Genomic DNA, 25265 nt, shown 5'->3' with positions numbered 1-25265 from the left:
AACACAACCTTCTTCATGTTGGTAAAAGCTTCATTTCTAGTCGTTTTTACCCAAAATCTGAACACTGGGCTTGAAACTAGTGAAAACGAACTCTTTAAAGGAGCAAAGTTGAAAACGTTTTTGTCGGGGGGGGGGGGGGAGGGGAGGGAGAAGGAGGGACACAGGCCCTGGGATTGTGTTTTGCTGGGAAGCATGACGACAGCCAGAGAACGAAGGGAGCACTCTAAGCCTTCTGGCCTAAATTATCTGCTAACACAAATAATCAAATTCCAGGGACCACACTGCTCTGGCGCCACTAAAACAAGGGGGAGGCCTAGCCCAGGCTCTATATTAGCAGGTGGCAGCCCAAGTCTGACCCACGCAGGATATTCAAGTGTGATATACAAAATACTGATGCTCTCTGAGGAAGTCAGCATCACTCACAGTATCGTGGGAAGTTTTTAAATGGCTTGCTCAAGGCTAGGCCCCTAAAATGTTTATATTAATACTTACATGTTGAATAGCCACTCATTTGGTCTCATCTGGAAATCGGTCCAACAGCTGAGAAACATCTGGCAGCTAACCTTAGACGACACAATCTGGTAGCTCATGGATTTCAGGTCTCTTTGGAGGGGATGCAGTTTGGCAAATTTCTTATAGAGATCCCTACTCTAACCACAGTTGTTCCTCAAGCCCCAGTTAAAGCTTCAGTATTACACTTGCCATACAGAAAGGCTGTCGGTATAACAGAGGTCCTATTTACGTTGCCTGTTATGCCTCATTAGTGACTACAAAAGGTTTCATTAATTATACATCACAACCCCATTTTTCATCCCCCATTTTGCAGGAACATTTCTGAAGTATGCAAATGGCTTGTGTCTCAGAGAAATGAGGGAAAAAAAACAGCCTTTACCAGTGTGAACAGCAGCCATCTCTCCCCAGAAAGTCAGCTCCCGATCATTGTGTGCGCGCAGGTATGAGCATGTGCATACCCTTCAGCTCTCGATCCACCTCCTCTCGATTAATATAGCATAAGTCTGTCGGCATTTTGCATAACAAACAACAGTCCCTGCCCCAGAGCTTACAGTAGAAAGTAAACAGAAACATTAGGCAACAGGCCCTAGGATGTGGGGGCCAAAGGATTTGCCAAATAAGTGGCTTTGAATGGTGATTTCTGAATGAGAAATCAGGTTGTCTCCCACAGAACACACTGCAGTGACTGGAGAGCTAGTGAAATATATCATAAGAGAATGAAAGTTGAGCAACTGAGGGAAAGGGAATTTTAAACAGACCATTTGAAACTTACTTTTCCAGTTTATGAACATGCATTTAACTTCCCTATGTAGCGATCTTTTGGAAGAAATGATTTTTGTTGAAGACTAAACCTTCAGTTAAGGCGGAGCTCATCAACGTGCTCAACCATATCCAACGGCCCTGTAGTAAAGTCATGGACAATCACACCTGGTGTGAAGACAGATAGGACACAAACCCAATTTTTGGGAAATATTTTGCAGATACATTTAAGGAAAAATACAGAGGATGGGGAAGGAGGTTCCTGGCAGAGAAGTGATCTACAGGTCATTTTACACCATGTCCCTCCCTGCCCACTCCTCCAAGTTCCCTTGCCTTAGTTCCCACCATCATCTCCTACCACTGCACTTTGTGATTTCTTTGCTGTTCCAAATTTAGGAAATGGTGCGAAAAAGCAAAGCCAAAAACAGATGAGGAGGAGAAGAGCAGGAAGGAAAGAAGACTGGGAGAAGCACAGAGAATAAAGGTTCAATCCTGCAAGCTGCTGAGCACTCTGGCCCTGATTCAGCAAAGCACTTGAGCATGTGCCTACAGTTATGATTTCAGGGGGACTCTTTCAGAGGCTTAAAGTTGAGCACATGCTTCAATGCTTTGCTGGACCAGAGAGAAGATAGGGAGAAATGAAATTACCTGTACATGAGCCTGCTGAAAGGCAACTTCCCATTGCTGAAAGTCAGTCTGGCCAAAGATTAATACACTGACAATGATTTCCATTGGCATAAGAGAACTCTGCTAAGAAGTCAGAAAAGCTTTGCTTACAAAATAAAGTTTTGCAAGAGAGCCACGATTGAAGTTTCTTGTCCCTCCCTTAACTCAAGCTAGTTAAACTTTGAAGCAGAAGCAGCCATTGCTGTGGCTATGTGCTGAATTAGCAGGTACTCTGGTGAGGACAGTGGCATATTTATGGTGGGTGTTTACGCCATCGCCCCTTGATGGAGAAAACATGGTCCCATAGTTAAAGCACTGGGCTCAAGTGACCTAAGTTCCATTCCCAGGTAAGCGACAGACTTCCTGTGTGATCACAGACAAGTCACTAACATTGGAATTTTCAGAAATTACTCAAGTGCCATTGACTGCTGAGTCATTTAGGCACTCTTGAAAACCCCACTCCAGCCCCTCAGTTGAATCTGGGATAAATACTCCTCTTACTCCTACTATGTGCATCTGCCTTTTGCTACTACAATGAGGTCCTAGAGCATTTAGGTGCCACTCTAATACAGACAATAGCTTCTGAGCAGCACACTCTTGAATAAAGCTGGTCAGTCTCTTCCATCTGTTATATCACATTCGCTGCTATGGGGGGAAAGCATGGTTAGTAAAGACATGGTTCATGGAAACACTGTGGACTGAACACAGGACTATCACTGTCACTCTTGAATTCTCTGGCTCCTGTGCCACTGCCTGGCCTTGGTAAAGTTACTTAAGCCCTTCTGTGCCTCAGTTTGACCATCTATATAAAATGGGGACATACCTTAATATTTATTTATACAGCACTCATAGGCATGCATGATAAATGGCAACAAACTTCAGCTGATCCTCAGCAAGTCAATGGCAGGGTCTGGCTTACAACTCAGAATTGCCTGGCTGCTGGGCCTGTGCTCTATGCAATAGATGGCTATGTCTGACTCATCAGGCTCAAAAGGCTTGTTCCTATGTCAGGCCTCAGGCCCAAAATGGGCAGTATGTGGACCCTAAGCCAAGGGAGCTCATTGCAGGATCTAGGCTCTGTAGAGTAGGAACTTTGTCCTTTTGTTTGTAGAGTGCTATTATGTTAGTAGACTTATAAGTAGGACAATGGTAATTTTGCAATCATGCAATTCCTTGATATACAAGTAAAAATATAGACTGTCAATTCTCTGGCTAAGCATGTTTCAATAATTCACTTAAAATTTATTAACAGCAGATCAGAGATTGCCAAATGTTTATAAACAAGATAGCCATAAACTTTCCCAAAATGTGCCTAAACAGTCTGTTTGCCCCTCCCCGTTTTAAATAGAAATGAAACAAAACCCAAGACCCATGTATTTTAAATTCTGTTGGGAAAAGGTTTTTTCTCTTCTTTAAATCAGATCATTTCCAGGCAACTTTAATACTGCAGCTTTTTTCTAGTGCATGAGAATCAGAAACTGATCTCACTTGGTAGTGATAAAAAATTTTACATCTAAAAAGCTACAGCAGGAGCAAGAGATACAAAAAAAGCACAAATAGGTCCCATGGCTTTGCTTAATTTCAGAGGAAGAAGACAGTTTTAATTAATAAAAATCTCATTGCAGCACTGATTTGTCTCCTAGAAAAATAATGTCAAACTACAGTGCCACATATAACTGTCCACTTCTGGACAGTGTGGAAGCCATCATGCTGAACAGGCTGTTAAAGTCTTAAATCAATACAAGAAACACAGAAGTGGCTCCACAGAAAGATTTAGCATTTAAATTAAACAACATCTGCACATTGCTCAGAGAAAAGTGATGTAAAGCTGGCTAGCTCCCTCTACTGCCTGAATGCTATTTAAGTAACTGAGGGTATGTCTCCCAAGAAACCTCCAATTTGTACTGCTTGAGTGGCCACAGAAAGAGGTGTTACCATACTCAGGCAAAAAGAACAGGAGTACTTGTTGCACCTTAGAGACTAACAAATTTATTTGAGCATAAGCTTTCGTGGGCTACAGCCCACTTCACTGGATGCGTGCAGTGGAAAATACAGGCGGATGATTTTATATACACAGAGAACATGAAACAATGGGTGTTTCAGGCTACTACAGATACAGTGCTACTCAGGCAGCGAATCTCAGAGCCCGGGTCTATGGACACAAGTTTTCAAGGCTCGCACTACAGGTCTAAAAACAGCCATGTAGAGGCTGCGGATGAGGCTGAGGCTTGGCCTCTGAAGCCCAACCCTTGTCCCCAGGTTTCAGAGCTTGAACCTGAGCCTCAATGCCTACACTGCTGTTTTTAGCACCACAGCATGAGCCAGAGTCTGTAGACCAGTGAGTTTCATAGCCCAGTTGTGGGTTTTAAAATGCAGTGTAGGCATGAGTATAACACCTCCTTCTATGGCCATTCAGAGTGGACATGGGAAATTTCTTGGTAGGATTGTCCTTGCTGAATGTGATTATATATAAAAATATATAGAATGTTTAGCTGTGAAGTGCAGCTAAAAATTAAAGGGCTGTCAAGGGAAGCACTTTTAGGGTCAAATCCCACTCAGTCCTGCAGGCTGCTCCCACTGATTTCAGTCGAAGCTGCATGCATTCAAGCCAAGTGATGACCAACAGGGCCCAATTCTGATTTCCAATTGATACCTGTTCTTATTCCACCCCTTCTCTCTCTAGAGCTTCCATTTAAGAGGAGACATGTTTCAGGACACAAATCAATTGCCTGAAAGGGTCAAGCAGAAACCCCACACCCCTTCTCTCCAAAAGTGGTATAAAGAACAACCAGGCAGATGTGATACAGGATTGTTTCTTCTCCCTACCTCTTAGCAGGCAATGGACTTTTGGGTCTGTTCCACAAGGGCAATTAATACATCATCTGCAGTGGATGCACATCTCAGTGATTTGGGTTCAGATCATCTTTGACTTAGACTGGAATACTGGTATGGTGTTCTGTTGACATGTTTCAACAAAAGTCAAATACAATGAAGGTTTTAAATACACGTTAAATCCTTTCCTCAGCAACTCATCTCTAGGAAAGCCACGGTTAAACATAACTTAAATGGTACTGTTACTAGCATTTTCAAGATTAGTGTGGACCAGGGTTAAGGATCTGGAATACCCTAACCTCTACATCCTACCTGTTGTCAGAGAAGTTTGTGGGATTTGAAAAGTTGATTACTCAAGGTATTAAGGCCCTCAACTAAGCGTTGTCCATGTTATATGGGATATTGCAAAGGTAATCTTAAAAAAAAAAAAGTACTGGTCTCAAGAAGCACAATAATCAGCCACCCTTCTGCTTTCCATTTAAAATCATTTTAGATGCCAAGGTCTTTGAAATAAACATTACAAGCTGATGTAGCACGAATCTCAATACAGTTTCCACATTTTACAAGATAATTTCTGCTTCACCATATGGTGAGTATTTCAAACCAAAACACATCAGTAAATTCTACAGATGAACATAACCCCTTCCCCTCCACAATCCTACCTCCACCCCCCACCCCCCCCCCACACAGAGCCCAGTTTCCTAAGACTTTAAGGTGAATTCACAAGCAATATCTAAGTTTTCCCTTTTGAAGAAGGCTCTCTTCATAACCGGAAACACCAAATCCCAGATAAAAAAATAGGGAATATGAAGTTCTGAACAGAAGTCCAGGTTTGCAGAATACACTATTACAGAGAGCAGGAAAAAAATCTTATGATGGGAATGAATCTGACTAATTGACTTTCCAGCTTCGATTCCCCCTCATCTTTTCTTCCTTTTGTGGCTACACAGACAGTAGAATAGAACAGACTGCAACACCTGTATTTCATTCTCTCAGAGGGACTGCAGCAAATAAGGCCATCGTGGTAGGCACCAGGGTAGAAGTTTTCTGTCTGATGGAGTTTCTATTTCAGCAGTTCCTTAAGATCATCACAGGAAGGACACTCCAATTATTTTGGGTCTGGCTTTAACCTAAACCATCACACTGATGTGACTCATATAAAATCCTCCTTTACAAAGTACTCTAAAGGAGGCAGCAGCACACCCAAACCAGAATAGTTGTTTCTTTCACCACACAACGTTAAGTTATATGCAAAAATGTTCACATTTTACTATTAAATCAGATCACCATATTATGATCTGTAACAAGATACTCCAAAACATTTCAAGATTTCCCTAAGTGATCAAAATTCTAAACATAAATACAACTAAAGCCTTGTAATATTAATGCACACTTTTTATTATATTAAAATCAGGCAATGGTCTGATACAATAAAAAGGCTGCTTATGGAATACTGTTATGTTAAACTTTAATTACAGAGGATGTTAAATCCTTACAACTAATATTTTCCTCAAAAGAGTTAATGGAAACATCAATTGTTCATTGACTTGATAGCCGCTGCTTTAAAATGTGGTTTTTACACAAACACTGAATTTGTCATAAAACTTAGGACACACTAGGTTGTTTGTATTTAAGCTTGCATCCACATATCAGCAGTTTGTGGTCCAAAACAGTAAGTCAGAAAAGGCAGTGATTTGCCAGGAGGCATTGCCAGTAAGGTCTCTCTCTAATCTGCTGTGCACACCATTTATCCCCAAATCTTCATGGAAGAGTTTCTCTCACAACACGTGAAGTGTCAAAAAAAAAGTCTACACTACGTTGATTTGTTTCTAATTGTCAGGTCTTTAAAAAGGGTCAAAAGTAAGTGCACTGTTTATTAGTTAACATCCTCAGGTCAATTTTGAAGCACCAAAATTTGACTGGTTGTATTGGAGTGTGTGTTTAGAATTTCTACATGCAGATTTTCCCCATTAAAGTTTGGCAGCTAGCAAATCCAAGCAATCCTGGTAAATTACTGCTCTTTTCACCATGTCAAAAGCCTATCTAATAACATCAGCCATGGCCAGCTTGGCGGTGTGGCAGCAGTGCCATGGGGGCAAGGGAGATCCAAGTTTGCGAGCAGAATAGATACTCTTGTTTCCCAGGCTGGTGAAGACTAAATTCATTGGGAAAAACAAAATGACAAGCATGAGGGGACAGGTCAGGTGATTGCCCAAACACTTTCTCCTGCTGGCCACTGGCCAGGGGTAAGGAGAAGACTCACAAAAGGGGCAAAAATAAAGCAGCACCCCCTCTAGGAAGATGGGGGAGAGGAAAGATTGAAAAAACCCTGAATCCCTCATCCAAGGCCCATGTTATTCGGGGAGGAGGGGAGGGGCAGGAGGAGAAATACAATCTGTGCCTTGGCCAAAGGGAAGAAGGAAAGCCTGCCCTAGATTACTAGGACTTAAAAAATAAAACCAACCACAGTCACATTCAGCCTTTACTAGAGATAGCACAAAGGGAGGGATGATTGAGGTTAGCACACATCCCCATTAGTAGTCCACAAAGCCCAGCATAGTCCTGGAAGCTAAAACCTTTGTGTCTATTCTAATAAATAGCCCTGAGCTTCAACTCTATTGCAAAAGACAGAGAAAGAAAAAAACCCAACAACCCAGGCCAAACACACAGCAAGGTGATTGTGTGATATATGTTTTCACAGTTGAATTAAATGTGCCACACTGGTCTTGACAGTAATAAATTTAAATAGACTTTTCTTGATACCAGAAGTTCAACTATGTGGACAGTGGTTACACATGACAAGATTAATTGTTATAGCACAACTTATATTTCAAATGAAAAATTAGTATCATTTACAGTATCTCAAGATAAACTTCCTTTGAACGGGAACTTCCTTTCCAGTACTTTGAGGTCTACAAGATGCATCTAGAAAATTTACTACTGTGGAAAATGAAGACAGCTTAAATTGAATAAAGGGGCATGATTTGTTGTTGTTGTTTTTTAAATTAATTGCTGTAACATTGTCCTTCAGGTGGCTGAGGAAGTTTCATATTTTCTTTAGACATCATTAGACGCCGAAGTTCTTGCAGAACAACTTTGATACTATAAGAATTCTGCCATTTTGCTAGGACTGATATGGCTCTGGGATCCACCTAAAAACAGACAAAAACACCACTCCTGTCAGTCCTCCGAGTCCAAAAAATATAGCTGCCTATCAGATACGGTGGTTTTTAATCAAGTTACCTGCCAGCAAGCTTGAAAAACTTAACATATGTTTAGTTTTCTTTCAAGCTTAATAAATGCTTCTATTGTGTAACAACATGAGTGTTGCTAAGGCAAAAGAGAGGAGTCGTTAGCAATATCTTACAATTACCTTATCCCTCCCCTACTTCCACTACTCAAAAAGAAAGCAAAGTATTTTGTTAAGAAACATCTGAGTAAAAATGTAGGTTGAAATTAACGTTCAAAGCTTAAACTGTGTTAACAAACAAACAAAAAAAACTTACCACTCCATTAGAACTATTTACTCCATTCATATTAATTTTTGTTACAAATCTTACAAATGGAGGTGCTTCTGGATATTTGGGCCCACATTCTATTTTAAGGCTGTATATTCTGTTTTCATAAATTGTCTGGAAGAGAGGAACATCTGTGTCAGGCAGTATTAGAATCACTTAATTACAATAATCATCAGGGACACAAAGTTTGAGTGCGACACACATGGCGGACGTTTCCACGCTTGTTAAGCTACACTCTGAAAATTGCAAGAAAAATTCACTTAGTGCCCAACATAGACAAAGCTTGTCACACTGCACACCAATATTTAAACTATCATCTATTTATCACATTATGGAATATAACTGACATCCCTGCTTGGAGATTAATTTAGAGTAAAGTAATCCAATATCTCTCCATAGACTTCAGTTTCATACCAGGCAATTCAAAGGCATATGCAGTTTTGAATTGTAGGTTCAATGGGCTAGACTACCTCAGAAATGAAACCAATGCTTTATATTAGCCAGCTATTTAAACCCAATTTACCCCAAAAGCCTGTCATTTTTTAAATTTTATCAGAAACATTTAACTGTAAATACGATAGGTAGACCTTGATTTTTTTTGCCATATTCATAACTCACTGAAGTGATAGAGTTGTGGGGAGATGAGGAGAATGCTCCAAAAACACAACACATTCACAGGTCACTCCCCATCCTCAGAAGGAGTCAAAGGATTATTATTTTTCATAGCAATTATGTCTGTAAGGCACGTAACACAGTGTAAGACAGTCCCTACCCTGAGGAGCTTACAATCTAGCTAAACATAGGGAAAGGAGGACAACAAAATGTACAGGGACTGAAGAACATATCTTGTTGTTTTGCAATTTTTAAAGACGATTTACAGTAGGGAGAGCAATAAGTACAACTAACGGAGTGCTGGGGGTGGGAGGGAAGCTAACCAGAAACAACAGGAGTTTTAAGTGTCCACATGATAGACTGGGTCTGGGAGGGATTCCAGCTGTAACAGGCAACAATGAAGGGAGCATGACAGAAGGCCACAAAGCGGGGAGGCCTGGATAGAGCAGTAAGTCTCCAGACTGGGAAATCTGAGCACAGATTCCTGCAGAGTCAACATGACTCTGAATGCCAAAAGATGGGAATTGCTCAAAAACTACAAGTTCTGTCGTCATGCAAGCATACGGGCGTTCAGAAACATAATGCTGTGTTTTTTTACACAGAGAGCTCTCTATGTAAAATCCTACTGGAGATAAGCTACAGGCAGTTTTTACTTTAACACCGCTAACCGAAATCAACTGTATTCCCCCCCACCCCCCCTTTGGGATAACCTTGATGTACAAACAAAAGGAAGAACTACTTCACACAATGCACAGTCAGGCTGTGGCGCTTGCTGCCAGAGAATGTTGTGAAGGCCAAAACTACAAATGGATTAAAAAAAGAATTAGATAAGATCATGGAGGACAGGTCCATCACTAGCCATGGTCAGGGATGCAACCCCATGCTCACGGTGTCCCTAAGTCTCTGACTGCCAGTTGCTGGGACTGGACAACAGGGTATGGATCACTTCATGATTGTCCTGTTCTGTTCACTCCCTTTGAAGAATCTGGTATTGGCCACTGATGGAAGACAGGAGACTGGGCTAGATGGACCATTGGTCTGACCCAGTATGGTCATTCTTATGTAGCTACATTGAGGTAAAAATACTTATGCCTTGTCTCCGCTACGATTTTACATTGAGAGCTCTCCTCAATGTAAACACACGCTTAAGTGTAATCTTTTCACAATTATGGCGCAATTTGACTAAGGACAGACTGAGAAAGCGGCCAGCAAGCACTGGGATGTGATCTATTACAAGATTTAGAGCAAAGACACAGATGCATATATATCTGATACTAATAAACCAGAACGTGCCAGTTTGAAACTCAAGTAAGAGTCACGATATTCATAGACAAATACACACACAAATACATTTGCAGCTGTCTTTCTATGCAACAGTGACATCCAGTGGTCAGTTATGCAGAGCAGGATTTTCTAATGACTTTGGTAGGAGAGATCTTTTAAAAAGGTATCAGACAGGAAAGGTGAAAAACAGAAGATAGTTGTGAACTGAAGCAAAAAGTTGTCACCTCTAGACAGATTGGATTATCCTACACAATTCTGACATCAGAATCACTTAGCTGTACTTTGCTCCCATGACAACACTTCTATGGTAAAAGCACACGAGTGTGTACAGATTTCAGTCTCTTTTTAAATATTTGTTTAATACAAGACCCTTATAAGGTGCCACCAGACTTGTCATTGTTCATATTTAAGGAGGTATTTACAGTGGCAGTCAAAGAGCAAAAAAAGTTAAGTTGAACAAAGAATGAGAGAAAATATTGAAAGTGTAATGCCGTTAAATAATAAATGAATGGTAAAGCCTCACCTGGAGTACTATGTTCAGTGACAGTCACCCTATCTCAGAAATGGCTACAAACAGAAAAAAAGGTGCAGATATGGGCAATGAGAGCATCTGAAGGCTTCCATATAATGATAGGTTGAAAACACTGGGATAACTTAGAGAGGAAACAGATCAGACATGAGATATACATCACAATGCAACGGTATAGTGAAGGTAATAGGCACTCACATTTATCCTTCCATAGTAAAAGAGCAAGGGGATAGTCAGTGAAATTGGAAGGCCACAAGTCAATTTAAAAGTGATGAGGAAGGTTTGTGTGTGTGTTTTTGTTTTAAGATACACACAATGCATAAGTGACATGTGGAATTTACTACTGCAAAGTAGAGGCCAAGAGCCTAATCAGATTAAAAAAGGGATTTGACATATGGATGAGAACATAGAGTTAGATTATCCCTTCTATATTGTTAAAAAATAGGGATAAAACCTCATGAGACATGGCAGAAGCCAATCACTAACTGATCAGGAGTCATCTATGGGGACATTCCATAGATGGTAGGGCCTAAGGGGCTCACCCCACTGTAGAGACATCAACAAAGTTGCTGCCCAAATAAATTAGTCCAATCTGTCCACTACAGCCAGAGCGTAGTCACATGGACCACAGCTCTGAAGAACCATCATACCAGCCATGTTTTAAACTAGCTATGAGATACTAAGCTTGTCACCACTGTAGGTTTCAGACTACAAGACCATGAGGTTGGTACATAAGGTACTTTGGAAATATCAAGTGCTATGGAAACACTAAGCCTATCATCAAGATGTCCTTTTTACTAACCTCTCTAAACAGGACAGATACTCTCCAGCTGCAGTATTACTGTAAAGAGCATGGTAGCGTTATAAAAAGCCATTCTGAGGCATATTAAATACACAGATTGGGAGACAGGTGACAAGAAAGTCAAAAGCAAAATTTAGTTTATGGCTAGAACCAAATTCTAATCTGAGTTAGCTGAAACTTTAAAGGAGCAAGCCAGTTTTGCTGCAATAAAAATACCACAACCCCCACATCCTCAAGAAACTCCCTAAAGTGATGACCAAAAACAACTGAACTGAACTAAGGCAGAATATGTTAATAGATGAGGACTGGCTAGTGAGATATTACCAGTATTAGCTCCATATTGAACTCTTACAGGCTTTGAGACTTTGCTGTAATTCAGGGTTACAGAACACTAGAAAATTACTGTGTAAATTAATCTGTAAATGTGAATGTCATTTGTTTAACAGAGCTAATCAATTAAAAGGTATTAGCATTGTTTAAAGTCATAAGCAGAAAGATATACTGACATATCAACCCCAATTTATATGCCAAGTAAACCTGGTTGCATACACGTACCCACTCAGATACATGCATGAGAATGTCTGCAGGGGGAAAAAAAGGACAGGAAAGCAGAATTTTGGGTGACACTGGCATTTAGATCTGTAAGTTGATGCTTACTCTTGGAGGCCCAATAATCATTCCTGTCCATCTTGTAAGTGTCATATCTTCATCATCTTCAAGACCCCAGCTAACTGTACCATCTCCTACTCCTTTCTGACCTTCTTCAAGTTCTTCCAACAGTCGAAAATTACGAGGAACTTTTACTCCTAAAAAGAATCAGAAAGAAACTTTGAACTGAGACTATCTGGCAGTGATACAAGACTGGATAATTGGACTGCTACTTTTGGTAATCTGATGTCAAAACATTTAGACCAAAACACTGAGAAACAGCAATATTTCTGAGTGGCAGTATTTTCATGGTGTGAGGAAGATACAAGCTCAGATGTCAAATATAAAAGTAAGTGGAAACAAGGAGTAGTTTGCATTTAAAAAAAAAAATCATACTAGTGAGCCATGGCAGCTAGGCTCTGCATTAGTGCATACAGCCAGGAGGAGGAAAAGGACCTCTGTGTATTCAAAGAAGTAAGCAGCATATTTACTTCCTGCTTCCTTACAGTCTGTCTTTCTACTTTATGTCCATTTGATTTAAGATAAAAGGTAGAAGCTACATCATTTGGTAAAAGGCTGGACATCTATGAATCTTTCCAGAGCTTTTTAAAAGTAGCAAATCAATCTGTTTTGTAACATAAACAAGTTAATTTGAAATTAATTTCAGTGGACTTCATCAGTGCAAGATCTAACTAAAGCACTTATATGGGCCCCCATTATGTAATATCTGAGCATCTCACAATCTTTAACAAACTTATGCCACAACATCCCTGTGAGGCATTATCAGTGCCATTTTACAGATAGGGAACTGAGACACAGAAAGGCTACGTCACTTTCCCTCTAAGACCAAGCCAAAGCCATTAAGAATCCTGAACAAATCCTAATCTGTGTCATATTCTTTTATTTGCTCACAGTACATGCCTAAGAACAGTTCTAAGAGAAACAAAGGTGCATTAATAGGACATAGAATGCCAATGGAGTTCTTTTTCACATGACCTTCTAAAGAAAATTTTGTTTACAGAAATACCAAAAGGTTAATTACGTATTGAATAGTTGCATCACATGCAGTATAACTGAAGAGACTGCCTAGTCCCCTTGTCCAGCCTCACCTATTTGTTCGCATAGAAGAAACACAGACATTCTGTTTATGAGACTACGCTCATCTAGTGCTCAAGAAACATCTCTAGTACATGACACCAGGGACGAGGCAAAGCAAGAGCCTTGAAAATATCCCCTTTCACTGCTTGAGAACCTGGAAGGGTTCTCATATGCAATGTGACAGTGCTTAGAATATGACAACTTTAGTGTCTTTAAAGTCTCCCTCAAGTGTCTTTTAGAGACCTAAAAGGGATTGAATGCCAATTCTGATTTTGTTGTGGAATCAAAGTTCTAATCCTCAAACACTACAATATACATTAAAATATATATATATCTCCAAACCCGTGAACTTACATAAGAATACCCAGTAATCTGGACACCAAAAAAAAAAAAAGTCAGTTGTCTCAAACTGGGCATCTAAAATTATGACACTTGACAAATTTGGCCTTAATATCATTCCACCTCAACTCGCCATCTGTAAAGCAGGGATAATATCACCACCTCATCTCATCAGGTGCTACGAAAATAATTCATTAAGATACGTAGATACCACAGAAGAGCCTAAGATGAAGTTAGTTCTCTATTCAGTGCAAGAGATGGATGGTTTGTGGTAAGGCATGGAGCCACATACTGACAAGGATAAAAGGAAATATTAAATAGCTACCCAGTCAGTGAGCACCATCAATTCTGTGCACTGAATAAGGCAGGAGTCCTGTGGGAAGAAAGCAGTATGTGATCATTTGATTAAAGACTATCATAATGTAAATGCACAGGGAAGCCAAACTAAAGTTCAAACGGCAACATAAACCTGGATTTGTGCTGGAAATGGCCCAACTTGATGATCATACACATTGTAAGGAGAGTGATCACTTTAGATAAGCTATTACCAGCAGGAGAGTGGGGTGGGAGGAGGTATTTTTTCATGCTGTGTGTATATAAAAAGATCTTCTACACTTTCCACAGTATGCATCCAATGAAGTGAGCTGTAGCTCACGAAAGCTTATAATAAATAAATAAATAAATTGGTTAGTCTCTAAGGTGCCACAAGTACTCCTTTTCTTTTTGTGAATACAGACTAAAAGGGCTGTTACTCTGAAACCTAACATTAACTCTGTCATTTTCTAACCTGAGTGTGTTAGACTCTGGAACCTTAATCAGGTACAGGGAAGAGTGTGTGTAATATTAATATAAATTCTTATGGGAACAGAAGGCAATGCTGTTTTAGGGCTCTTCCAAACACTCTGATTCAGAATGAGTCAAAGCAATGAATAGCAAGGGTCCTAGAAATAAGAGATTGTAGAATATCAATTAAACGAGTCTGTGGATTGCTGGTGGTCCACAGAGAGCTGGTTGGTCACATGGTTTCCTTGTTTCTAACTGCTATATCACATAAAAAAAAGCTAAAAATAAACACTTAATATTACTGCTACAGAAATTTTTTAATTGAAAGTGTCACAGGTATGGTAGACAACTGCAAAGTGGTGGGTCCATGAGGCACTATCAAAATGTTGATTTCACACTATATAAAAAAAACTGGAAATCCCCTGGGGGTGTTTTTTTTTTTGGGGGGGGGGGGGGGGGAAGAGGGAGGGCAGGGAATCAGTGTATGACCCTAGTGCAGCCGGTACAAGGGCATCTTCTACCTGCATGCTAAAGCATAAAGTATCATGTGTAAGTTTGGTCCTAACCTGGTACTTGAATGAAGTTAAAAAAAACATACACATTGATAAGATCAATTTGTGAATTTAATGAGGGGAGGAGGAAAGAGTACGAAGAAGAAAAAACTGTTAGTTATCCAATCATATATCCTAAAATATGTTCTTATCTGTTCTGTGGATATTCAGTATTTGCCAAGTTACTTTTGCAAGCCAACCCCAGGGCAAGTTCAATGACAGAAGACAGGTTTCAGAGTAGCAGCCGTGTAAGTCTGTATTCGCAAAAAGAAAAGGAGTACTCGTGGCACCTTAGAGACTAACCAATTTATTTGAGCATAAGCTCACTTCATCAGATGCATTGCATCCGATGAAGTGAGCTGTAGCTCACGAAAACTTATGCTCAAATAAATTGGTTAGTCTCTAAGGTGCCACGAGTACTCCTTTTCTTTTTATGACAGAAGAGTATTCTTACATCAGCTGGCTCAAGAGTGAGTCAACTACATTTTCCACATATGGCAAATACCTGCATAACTTTCTTATTAAGTGTAGTTATGGAGACTGCCAACACAATAACAAAACAAACCTGTTTGCTTTAAGAGTCCTTCAATACAAAAACAGAATACAGAAGAAATAAGTAGTTCACTTCGAGTTTTAACTACTACATCGCCAAAACAGGCATCAGACTATAAAATTTAATTTAGCCAATTCTTTATGAATCCAGAATATTCTGACCAGCAGCTGCAAACTTCATTTAAATTATGACACAAAAGGTAGGAAAATATCTACATCATCTTAGTTCACTGCCTGCAGACCTCATGGAAATATTCCAGAGAGAAATATATTATATTATAAACTTCAGAGCAAAAGTAGAAAGATTACCATAATGAACCTGCTAAAGACTTAACTATAGCAGCACTGACAATGTTATATCTCCAATTTCACAAGTTTATAAATTGGATAAAAATTTTAAGTCTTGAGTAAATTTGTACACACCAGGCCTCAATCTTAGACTTTTGTTTACTAGGTCTGACAAACCCCATGAAGGACATTTAGTTTTACGGTGGGGATTGGAAAAAAAAATCCACTTGCCAGTCATAAGTGGAGAAGCCTTATTCCTACAGAACTCAAGCTCCTAAAGAAGTTGCTAGCCTTATGGTTATGAAGATAGCATTCCAAGTGATACAGTGCCCTCTTCATGAGTCTTTGCTCCTCAGAATTTTACCAAGCAGCAGCAGCAGATTAAAATTGATTATTGGTAAGTAATTATCTATCAAGTCATCTCAGATTTTAAGTTGTCTTCCAACAATGCCCTGCCAGATCCAGTGAATTAAGGATGCAGAAGATTGACAGGATTTTTTGCTTTATCAGTCAGAATCGAAGATAATTTTTGTATTAAGAAAGAAAAATATACTTCCAGGCAGATATACGGAAGTCCTAGTTTGACAAAGGGTCTTAAAACATTCCAAAGTGAAACTCTTATCAAATCACTAAAGTACAAAACTTAACAGGGCATATGTTAACTCTTAGACCTCTTGCATCTTGTCAGTCTAAGGTATAGTATTACAAGTTAGAGCACAGAAAGCCTTGATATTTAAGTGTTTTTAGTTTAATTAAAAACACAAAGTAGTTCATCTAAGTCACACAAATTTATATTAGTTTATGATGAGGCAAAAAAGCAAAGTCCATTACTCTGCTTTTCTGAGCTTTTCCAACTTAAGAAATTTCAGTTATAGAATTTAAATATCAGATTCAGAACTTGTATGACCAAACTGAAGCACACAGCATGTTTTACAGAGGTAAAGACTTCTCAGAAATTGAATCCATTTTGGAAGCACCATAGTACTTTAGCAGTGCTAGTAGGTTCTGATACAATGAAATGGTCAAAATACTTTGACGGTCAGATGCTGCACCATGAAAGTCAAAGGGAGTTTTACCATTGATTTCAATATGCACAGAATCAAACCTTCAGAGTAAAGAGTTTTACATTGGCATGACAATGAAAGATTACATCTGCAGCTTTTCTTTCTACAGAGGAGTTAAGATACAAGCATTTATCTTTTGGCACATATGGATTTGTCTCAACTGCAAGGGATAAGGCACAAGAATTTATGGCTAATACATTTCAGTAATTAGGAACTCTAACAAAAAGAAGTTCTTGTTCTGTCAAGGATAATTTTCCATAACTCATTTAAAGAGGAAACATCAGATTCTGATCTCTCATACTAATTTTAATTTTGACATCAGTGATTACTCCAGATTTAACTAGCATAAGTGAAATCACGTCTTTCAACCATAAGTTATCTTTTGTACCTAAATACACAAAACAGCTAGCAAAAAAAAGTTTTAAAATACTTTCCATGTTATGTTTGATATTACAGCCTTAATTATATCTGCTCCAAGTATTCTTTTGCAGAGAGTACTGTATTGGAACAATTTTTAAATGCTAGGTTTTCCAACAATTACACAATTATAAGTACTCTTTTAGATGCAGAAGTTTGTCCTCAGAATAGTTTTGAAGTGATGTAATATTTACCGTTTAATGAAAGGCTTTTGGTTATGACACAAACTGTAAGAAGCCAGGAAATTTAAAGTTCGTATGTTGCCCTTACATGTCATTGTACTCAAACAAGGCAACAGAAACTGACTTTTACTGAGATACTTAACCAGCCCCCAAACCCTATGAAATACTTCTGAATAAGATAAAGTGCTAGTTGCATACTTTTATACTAAAGTGCATTCCTTATAAATTATACTAATCCACACTAGAAGTGCTACAGTGGTGCAGTTGCACCGCTGTAGCATGCCTGATGAAGACGCTCTCTGCCAACAGAAGACAGCTCTCCCGGCGGCATAATAAAAGCACCTGCCTGAAAGGCACTAGCCCGCTGACATAGTGCTGTTCACACCTGGCACTTGGGTTGGTGTAGCTTACGTCATTCGGGGGATGGCTTACTGACACCCCCGAGCGACCATAAGTTAAACCGAAATAACCTGTAGTGCACACAAGCCCTAAAATGGCTGACAGAGACTTGCATTTCCATTAAAGAGCTCTCAAACTAAAGAAAACTTTGCAGTACAAATTAGACAGTTGCAACGTCAACATTGTTTCTTAGTATTTAAGTTGTGAAACAAGCCATAACAGCTACATCAACTACAATTTATTTTACTAAGGAAGGCATTCAAAACTAATATTTTGGGGAAAATATTTACACCAACTCTTATGAGATAAAAATCTGTTATTATACGTGACAAGAATATTGGTGAAGCTGAGTTCAACATTCCCTCACAAACTTCCACCTTCAAAAAAAAAAAAAAGATAAATACCATCACACAGTACTCCAGATGAGACCACACCACTGATTTACATGATAGCATAGTATTTTCAATATTATTCTCCATCCTATTCCTTATGCATCCTCACACTTTGATTTTAACTATAGCTGCATATTAGGCAGAGATCTTAACTGCCTTAACTCATCTGCAATGAAGCTTAGAATCCTGAACTGTATTAACTCTGGAAAAATCAGAACTTTGTAAGGTGTATGAGTAGTTCCCCCCCACCCCAGTGTGTATTATTTTGCATTTAGCAATGCTGAACTTCAAATGCAATCTTGGTGCCCATTCACCTAGTCTGGTTAGCTCCCTCTGAAGTGCTGCACAGTCCTCTCTGATCTTGAATAGACTAATGACAGGTTTCAGAGTAGACTAGACTAGGTAACTCACTATTATCTGCAGATTGTTACCTTTCTCATCTCATTAATAAGTTTACTACATGACACTGGACCTAAGATGGAACCTTGAGGTACCTTGCTGTTAAATTTTTGCTACAATGAAAATTGACCATTTAATCCCAGTATTTTCTGTCTAATCGCTGGTTTTTGATCCATTATAACACTTTGCTGTTCTCCTCATGACTCCTTAGATTTTTCTGTAGTCTCTCATGAGGGACCTTGTCAGAGGCCTTTTGAAAGTCTAAAAATAAGAAGTTCAACCGGTTATTCTTTATTCACCCATTTCAAAAAATTCTGATATATAAAAGAGTATCTTCCTTTGCAGAAACTGTACTGGTTAGACTGTATCATATCAAGATAGTTCAGAAACATTATTCAAGTTTTAATTATTGTTTCAACCTATTTCTTAGATGTAGAGGTAAAGCTCAGTGGTCTAGAATTCTCTCAATCACCCCTGGAGCCTTTTTAAAATATAGGTACAACTGCTACCATCCAATCCTCTGGAACAGTGCTGTTTTTAGATGAGAAATTGGGAATTTTGGTAAAGAGGAAGTGGGTGGGCTCCTAAATTCCTTTATTGCAGCACTATATGCTACAGATATCATTTAAAGATATCCAAGTGCTTTACAAATAAACATGCCTCACCAGGATTTTGTGAAACAAGTATTATCAAAATCTACTTTACTAATAAGATATAAGTTGCTTGTCCAAAGCCCCACAGTAAATCAAAAGGGAAAAAAAAAAACAAACAGAAAACCCCAAGAGACTCATTTCCTAGGTCCTTGTTGTACCCATAAGATTACACTTATGAAGCTTCCGGTATCAATGGTGTACATTACCAACAGCATCACAGTTGTCACTGTAACATTGCTGAAAATGAGTGAACACCACTGTTCTCTCTAGCAGAACAGTCTAAAAACTGCATTGTTGGCCACATGGCAGGATCTATTACCAGTAACAAACAGTTGCTTCATTTACCAACTGAACAAAGCCCTAAGTTATATTTAAATTAAGTTGTTGGCCTATATTCTAAGGTTCCACAATTAGAGGTTAGGGGCAAGTCTCAGGATTCCCATACCATGTTAAAAAAGTTACATACCAATTTTAAGAGTTTTTGCCAAAAGTAGTTAAGGTACACAACATCCTACCAGCAACAATTTAAACTTGAACATAACTATTAGAACATGCTCTTTACTGACATGCAAAGTTCCTGCACCATTTTTTCCCCCTCTAGCCATATATTACCTCAAGTACAAGCGCTCTACTTTCAACACTAGAAGAGCCAATAAAGCAGAGCTTTTAGAACAAGGGTGAGCAAACTACCCGCCCCTCCAGCCCTTTTAATACGGCCCTTGAGTTCCTGCTGGGGAGCGGAGTCTGGGGCTTGCCCTGCTCCGGCGCTCCAGCCGATGAGCAGGGTCGGGGACCACTTCACGTGGCTCCCGGAAGCAGCAGCAGCATGTCCCTCCTCCGGCTCTTACATGTAGGAGCAGCCAGGGGGCTCTGCTCCACATGCTACCCCCGCAGCTCCCATTGGCCGGGACTCATGACAATTGGGAGCTGCAGAGGCGGCACCTGCGGACTGGGCAGCGCACAGCAGAGCCACCTGGCTGCACCTCCGTGTAGGAGCCGGAGGAGGGACATGCTGCTGCTTCCGGGAGCTGCTTGAGGTAAGCACCGCCCGGAGCCTACACCCCAAGCCATCCCCCCATGCCTCAACCCCCTGCCCCAGCCCTGATCTCCCTGCTGCCCTCCGAACCCCTAGGTCCCAGCACAGAGACCCCCAAAACCCCCATCCCCACCCCAGAGCCTGCACCCCCAGCTGGAGCCCCCACCGCTCCTGCCCCAAACCAGAGCCCCATCCCGCACCCTGAACTCCTCATTTCTGACCCCACCCCAGTGCCTGCACCACCCAGCCAGAGCCCTCACCCCCTCATATACCCCAATTTCATGAGCATTCATGACCCACCATACAGTTTCCAAACCCAGATATGGCTCTCGGGCCAAAAAGTTTGCCTACCCCTGTTTTAGAATTACATGGAGATAGAATGTGATCCAGAAGAAGCAAAATACCCATTATCAAAACACATTTTACTGGTTAGTTAAGATTGTTCAGGTCTGGCCTACAATGCAATGCCATGTGGAAACCAGGTACCAAGAAAAGTTTTAGACTTTGTCTCCATGAAATGTTGGTTGCATAGCTCCTACTGCATCTCTTCATGCACATCCCCTCATGTCCACCCAGACAGTGAATTTATGGATCTGAACTGGCTTCAAAAGAAAGCCACTTGCCTTATTCTTCCAGACAAACATAAATTGAAAAGTCAGCAGCTGCAAAGGATTATTGGGAAAATATGGCTGCCAGAATGAAGTGACATGACAGCTTGATGAGGTCATGTCACAGTTTCATTTTTTATACTGAGTATTCCAACATGGTCTCCTAAAATATACAGCACATTTGTGGCAGAACAGAGATGATATCAGGATTATGAGAACTTTTATATATAGCTCCATAAAATACAAGCTTTATGGCAGTAGCCACTGCGCTGCTATAACATCAGGGTTTTCCCCCTTTAAATCTTTATTCTCTACAACCATTGTTCTTCTAAACTTTAAACTGTCTTTGAAAATAGGCTACCCCAAGAGAAAGACCTTAAGATTTGCTCATTTCCTACTTCAAAGAGGAATGTCCTATGATTGATGGATGGATGTGTAATTTTACATTTCAACAGAGATTTTAAAATAACTATTCTCATGCAACATTTGAAATCCAAACACTGGGGCAAGAACCTGAAAGTGAAACTGACTTTATTATACAACTTGAAGAAATGAAGTAGACAATGCCTGTAGAATCTGTAACTAGATTTTGAATATTCTTTCAGTTTTAACTGAAAGCATTTAGTTACGGATGTAAAGAAGCTTATTTACAATAAGAGATTATGCTAGTAGCATTTGTTTAGCCTTTCAAATTAGAACAACAACAAAATTAAAAGCCACAAAATCCTCAGTCTTTGAAATATATTAGTCCTGTAAAGGACGTTATGTCAAGCCCTCCCTGTGAAGAGCTATATGCTGCAAAAGTGAATACAAAGACAGCTAACTTCATCTAGACAATACCAATTTTTGCCCAATAAGTGACCAAAATGATTTTGGGAGTTTTCAGGTCTCACTACACAGCATTAGCCAGAAAAAAAAATATTCAAATATGTAACACCTGCAAGTCATTGCTTCATTAACAAAGCAAAAGCAGAGCCCAACTCACATTGTTATTTTATCCAGTTGCCAGTGTCTGAAATCTGATTTTAAACTTTTACCCCATAATTCAGATAAATAAATACCTGATAAGTGAAACAGACAAAGGAGGTCTAAGGCGCAACCTTAGGAGAGATCCATTATTCTGGTAGGCACAAGCAATGACAATATAGACAGCTTTTCCTTTATGAACTGCTAAAGAGATGTCTTCTTGAGTTTCCCAGAGATTTCAGTTGACTCAATGTTCTCCGCCAAGTCAATTTATGTAGCTTCTGTGAATCCAAAGGCTGAGCTACCTTAAAATGCTGCAGCAGCACCAATATAGCACTTCAGTGAAGCTGCTACCTATGCCACATAGGTACTCCTCCTCCATGAGGAGGAGTACCTATGTTGAGGGGAGAAGCCCTCCTGTCCACATAGCACTGTCTACACTGGGGATTATGTCAGTTTAGCTGCGTCACTCAAGCGGGTGTATTTTTTACATCCCTAAGCAACGTAGTTATACCAACCTAATTTCCTAGTGTCGATCTGGTCTCACTCATGGTTGTTCTTACTGCACCCAGATACACAGGGTTCAGTTCATTTCAGCCAACACACAACACCTTTTGGAAACAGATTCTATCTCCCTTCCTCCATTTCTCCCACCCCCTCCTGTGCTATAATTTGTCATGTCTCAAAGTATATTTATACTTAAACCACTGTGGCTACGCTGCTGTAGTGCTGCAGGCCTACTCTACACTAAAACATTAGCTCAGTTTAGCTACGTCCATCAGGGGTGGGAAAACTCCACACCACTGAGTGGCATAGTTAAATCGACTTACGTTCTCATATAGACCATGCTAAGTTGATGGAAGAATTCTTCTGTTGACATAGCTACTGTCTCTTGGAAAGGTGGATTAACTCCACCAATGGGAGAATCCCTCCAATCGGTGTAGGTAGTGTCTACACTGAAGCACTATCGGGGCACAGCTGTGACACTGTAGAATCTTAAGTGTAGACAAGTCCCCAGTGTAGAAACTACCTACGTCAACAGGAGATGCTCTCCCATGAGTGTAGGTAATCCACCTCCTCAAGAGGTGGTAGCTAGGCTGACAGAAGAATTCTTCTGTCAACCTAGCACTGTCTACACAGGGGGCTTGGTCAGCATAGCTAGGTCTCTTGGGGATATGGATTTTTTACACCCTGACTGATGTAGCTATGCCAATATAAATTCCCAATGTATACCCGCCCTTAGTAACTTCAGGTTTACTCTAATAGCCCTGTTAATCAGGAAACAATATCATACTCAGGAGTGATAAACGAGTGGGGTTGAATGCTTAAGAGAAATCATGTTGAGGATAGAGGAGAAGCAGCCAAGAACATCCTTACAGCTTGGAACAAGGCATCCTCGTTCTCCTCCAGCCTGGTTTTACCAAGGACATACCATCTTGCCATCCCCCAGCCTGGTATCCCCAGAACCTTACTCCCCCAAAGACACCCATTCTGGCACACAAGGCAGCCCCTCCTCCACCCTGATACCCCCCTCATAACGCCCTTCCCCCCAGGGACACCCCATCCTGGTACACAAGACATCCCTCCTCCAGCCTGGCACCCCAGAATACCCTTCCCCCCAGGGACCCCATCCTGGTACACAAGACATCCCTCCTGGGGGGGTGCCAGGCTGGAGGAGGGATGTCTTGTGTACCAGGATGGGGTGTCCCTGGGGGGAAGGGCATTCTGGGGTGCCAGGCTGGAGAAGGGATGTCTTGTGTACCAGGATGGGGTGTCCTGGGGGGGTACCAGGCTGGAGGACACCCCATCCTGGTACACAAGGCAGCCCTTCCTCCAGCCTGGCACCCCAGAACGCCCTTCCCCCCAGGGACACCCCATCCTGGTACACAAGGCAGCCCTTCCTCCAGCCTGGCACCCCAGAACGCCCTTCCCCCCAGGGACACAGACGGCAGTCCCTCCTCCACCCTGATACCCCTACACCCCTCCAAGCGCCTCCTTCCCCTTAAGCCCCTCCCCCTGGAACCTCGCCCGCCAGGACTGGGGCCTCCAGCAGCAGCCCCCTCACGCTGGGGCCCCCGGCCTAGCGCCCCTAGCCGCCGCCGCCCCTCAAGCCCCAGACACGCCCCGCCGACGAACCCCCGCTCCCGGGAGCCCGCTGGGCCGCAGCCGGTCACCCCCGCGCCCTCCGGTAGAAGCTGCCCCGCCCTGCGGCACCGAGTCCCTCCTCCCCGGCCCGGCCTCGGCTACCCAAGCCCCGCTTACCCGAGCCCGTGGTGGCCGCCATCTTGCGCCGCTGTCGCTCCGACTCGCCCGGCCCTGCCGCCTACGTCACCTTAACGCGGGAAGTGCGGCGGTAAGCAAGTCCGGGGGCTGGCTGAAGGGGCGCAGTGCAGGCGGGCGCAGTAAGAAAGGGCCTGGAGGCGTGGAGGGGCGGGGCTGACCAGAAGGACCTAGACAGAGAGATTTCTAGATGCAGTTATCTTGTGTGGGAAATTAGACCCGTGGGCGGGCGGATGGGTCGTATGTGGGTTTCAGAACAATGGACGTTAGAAGAGGAAGAGAGGAGATGAGAGCAATAACTAGTACGAAGAGCCTGGAGGCTAGATAGGGGAGCAAGCATAGAATCTATAGGGGAGATGACATTACCACATCAGTATACCAGGGATGGAAATAGTACCCATAGTGGCATCTGTAGGCCGTGGTGCCGGAAGTAGGGGTGCTAATGCACCCCGGGGTTGCAGTAGTAATAACAAACACCAAATATGTTATGTATTATTTTGCAGCCCCCCCAATGTGTCCTATGTGCCTATAAGAGGGATTAAAAACACAGGCTACCTGTCCCAAAGTGCTTACAACCGAATTTCAGACATGACACAGCACAGGCGGAAGTAACAAAATAACAGGGCAGAAAACAGGCGTCACCGATGAAAGGATTTGGTTAGTCAGGTAAGCCATGTGCACATACATGATGCACTTCATATAGGAACAATGCTGGTATCTGAAAGCCAAATATGAGAGATGCGCAGGCCACACATCTTCTGTAGGGCAGCAGGGACCTTAGAGGGTAAAAGAAGGAGAAGTTACAGCACCTCGGGAGGAGGAGCTAAAGCTGATCTATAGGAAGAATATAGAGGAAGAATATGTTAGTGTCTCTAATGACCATTTGGAATCTATTGGAGCATGTATTTTAGAATTACACTATATTCAACGTTGCAAAACAAATTTCTATTATAATGCCTGTTTCCTTACTTTCGTAACTGCTGCAATATTGTGCCTTTTGGGCGGATATTGTCCATGCTTGGTCTCTACCCCAAGGTGAATGATTCTGAAAAGTTTCAGCAAAATTGAACTTTGATGTCACACACTCCTCCACCC

The 25265-nt window shown here is 41.3% G+C and overlaps 1 protein-coding gene across 1 annotated transcript; it reads right to left on the bottom strand.

The window, feature by feature from the left end:
- Nucleotides 1-6144: 6144 nt before the first annotated feature.
- UBE2V1 (ubiquitin conjugating enzyme E2 V1) lies at nucleotides 6145-24285 on the bottom strand. The gene is made up of 4 exons (XM_077831679.1): nucleotides 24153-24285; nucleotides 12173-12321; nucleotides 8277-8402; nucleotides 6145-7922 (listed from the first exon to the last, which is right to left on the bottom strand). Exons 1-4 carry the CDS (start codon nucleotides 24172-24174, stop codon nucleotides 7776-7778), a joined length of 444 nt encoding a protein of 147 aa, XP_077687805.1. The 5' UTR covers nucleotides 24175-24285; the 3' UTR covers nucleotides 6145-7775.
- Nucleotides 24286-25265: the final 980 nt, after the last annotated feature.

Source organism: Eretmochelys imbricata, chromosome 13 (genome assembly GCF_965152235.1).
Source record: "Eretmochelys imbricata isolate rEreImb1 chromosome 13, rEreImb1.hap1, whole genome shotgun sequence".
Taxonomy (NCBI): Eukaryota; Metazoa; Chordata; order Testudines; family Cheloniidae; genus Eretmochelys; species Eretmochelys imbricata.
This window is presented reverse-complemented; position numbering and strand designations above follow the sequence as displayed.

Coding starts and splice junctions, on each gene's coding strand:
- UBE2V1 (XM_077831679.1), bottom strand. CDS start 24,174: ATGGCGGCCACCACGGGCTCGG. Junction 8,403..12,172: donor TGATTATTGGGCCTCCAAGA/GTAAGCATCAAC, acceptor CCTCTCTTCCAG/ACAATTTATGAAAACAGAAT. Junction 7,923..8,276: donor TAAATAGTTCTAATGGAGTG/GTAAGTTTTTTT, acceptor GTCTGTTTTTAG/GTGGATCCCAGAGCCATATC.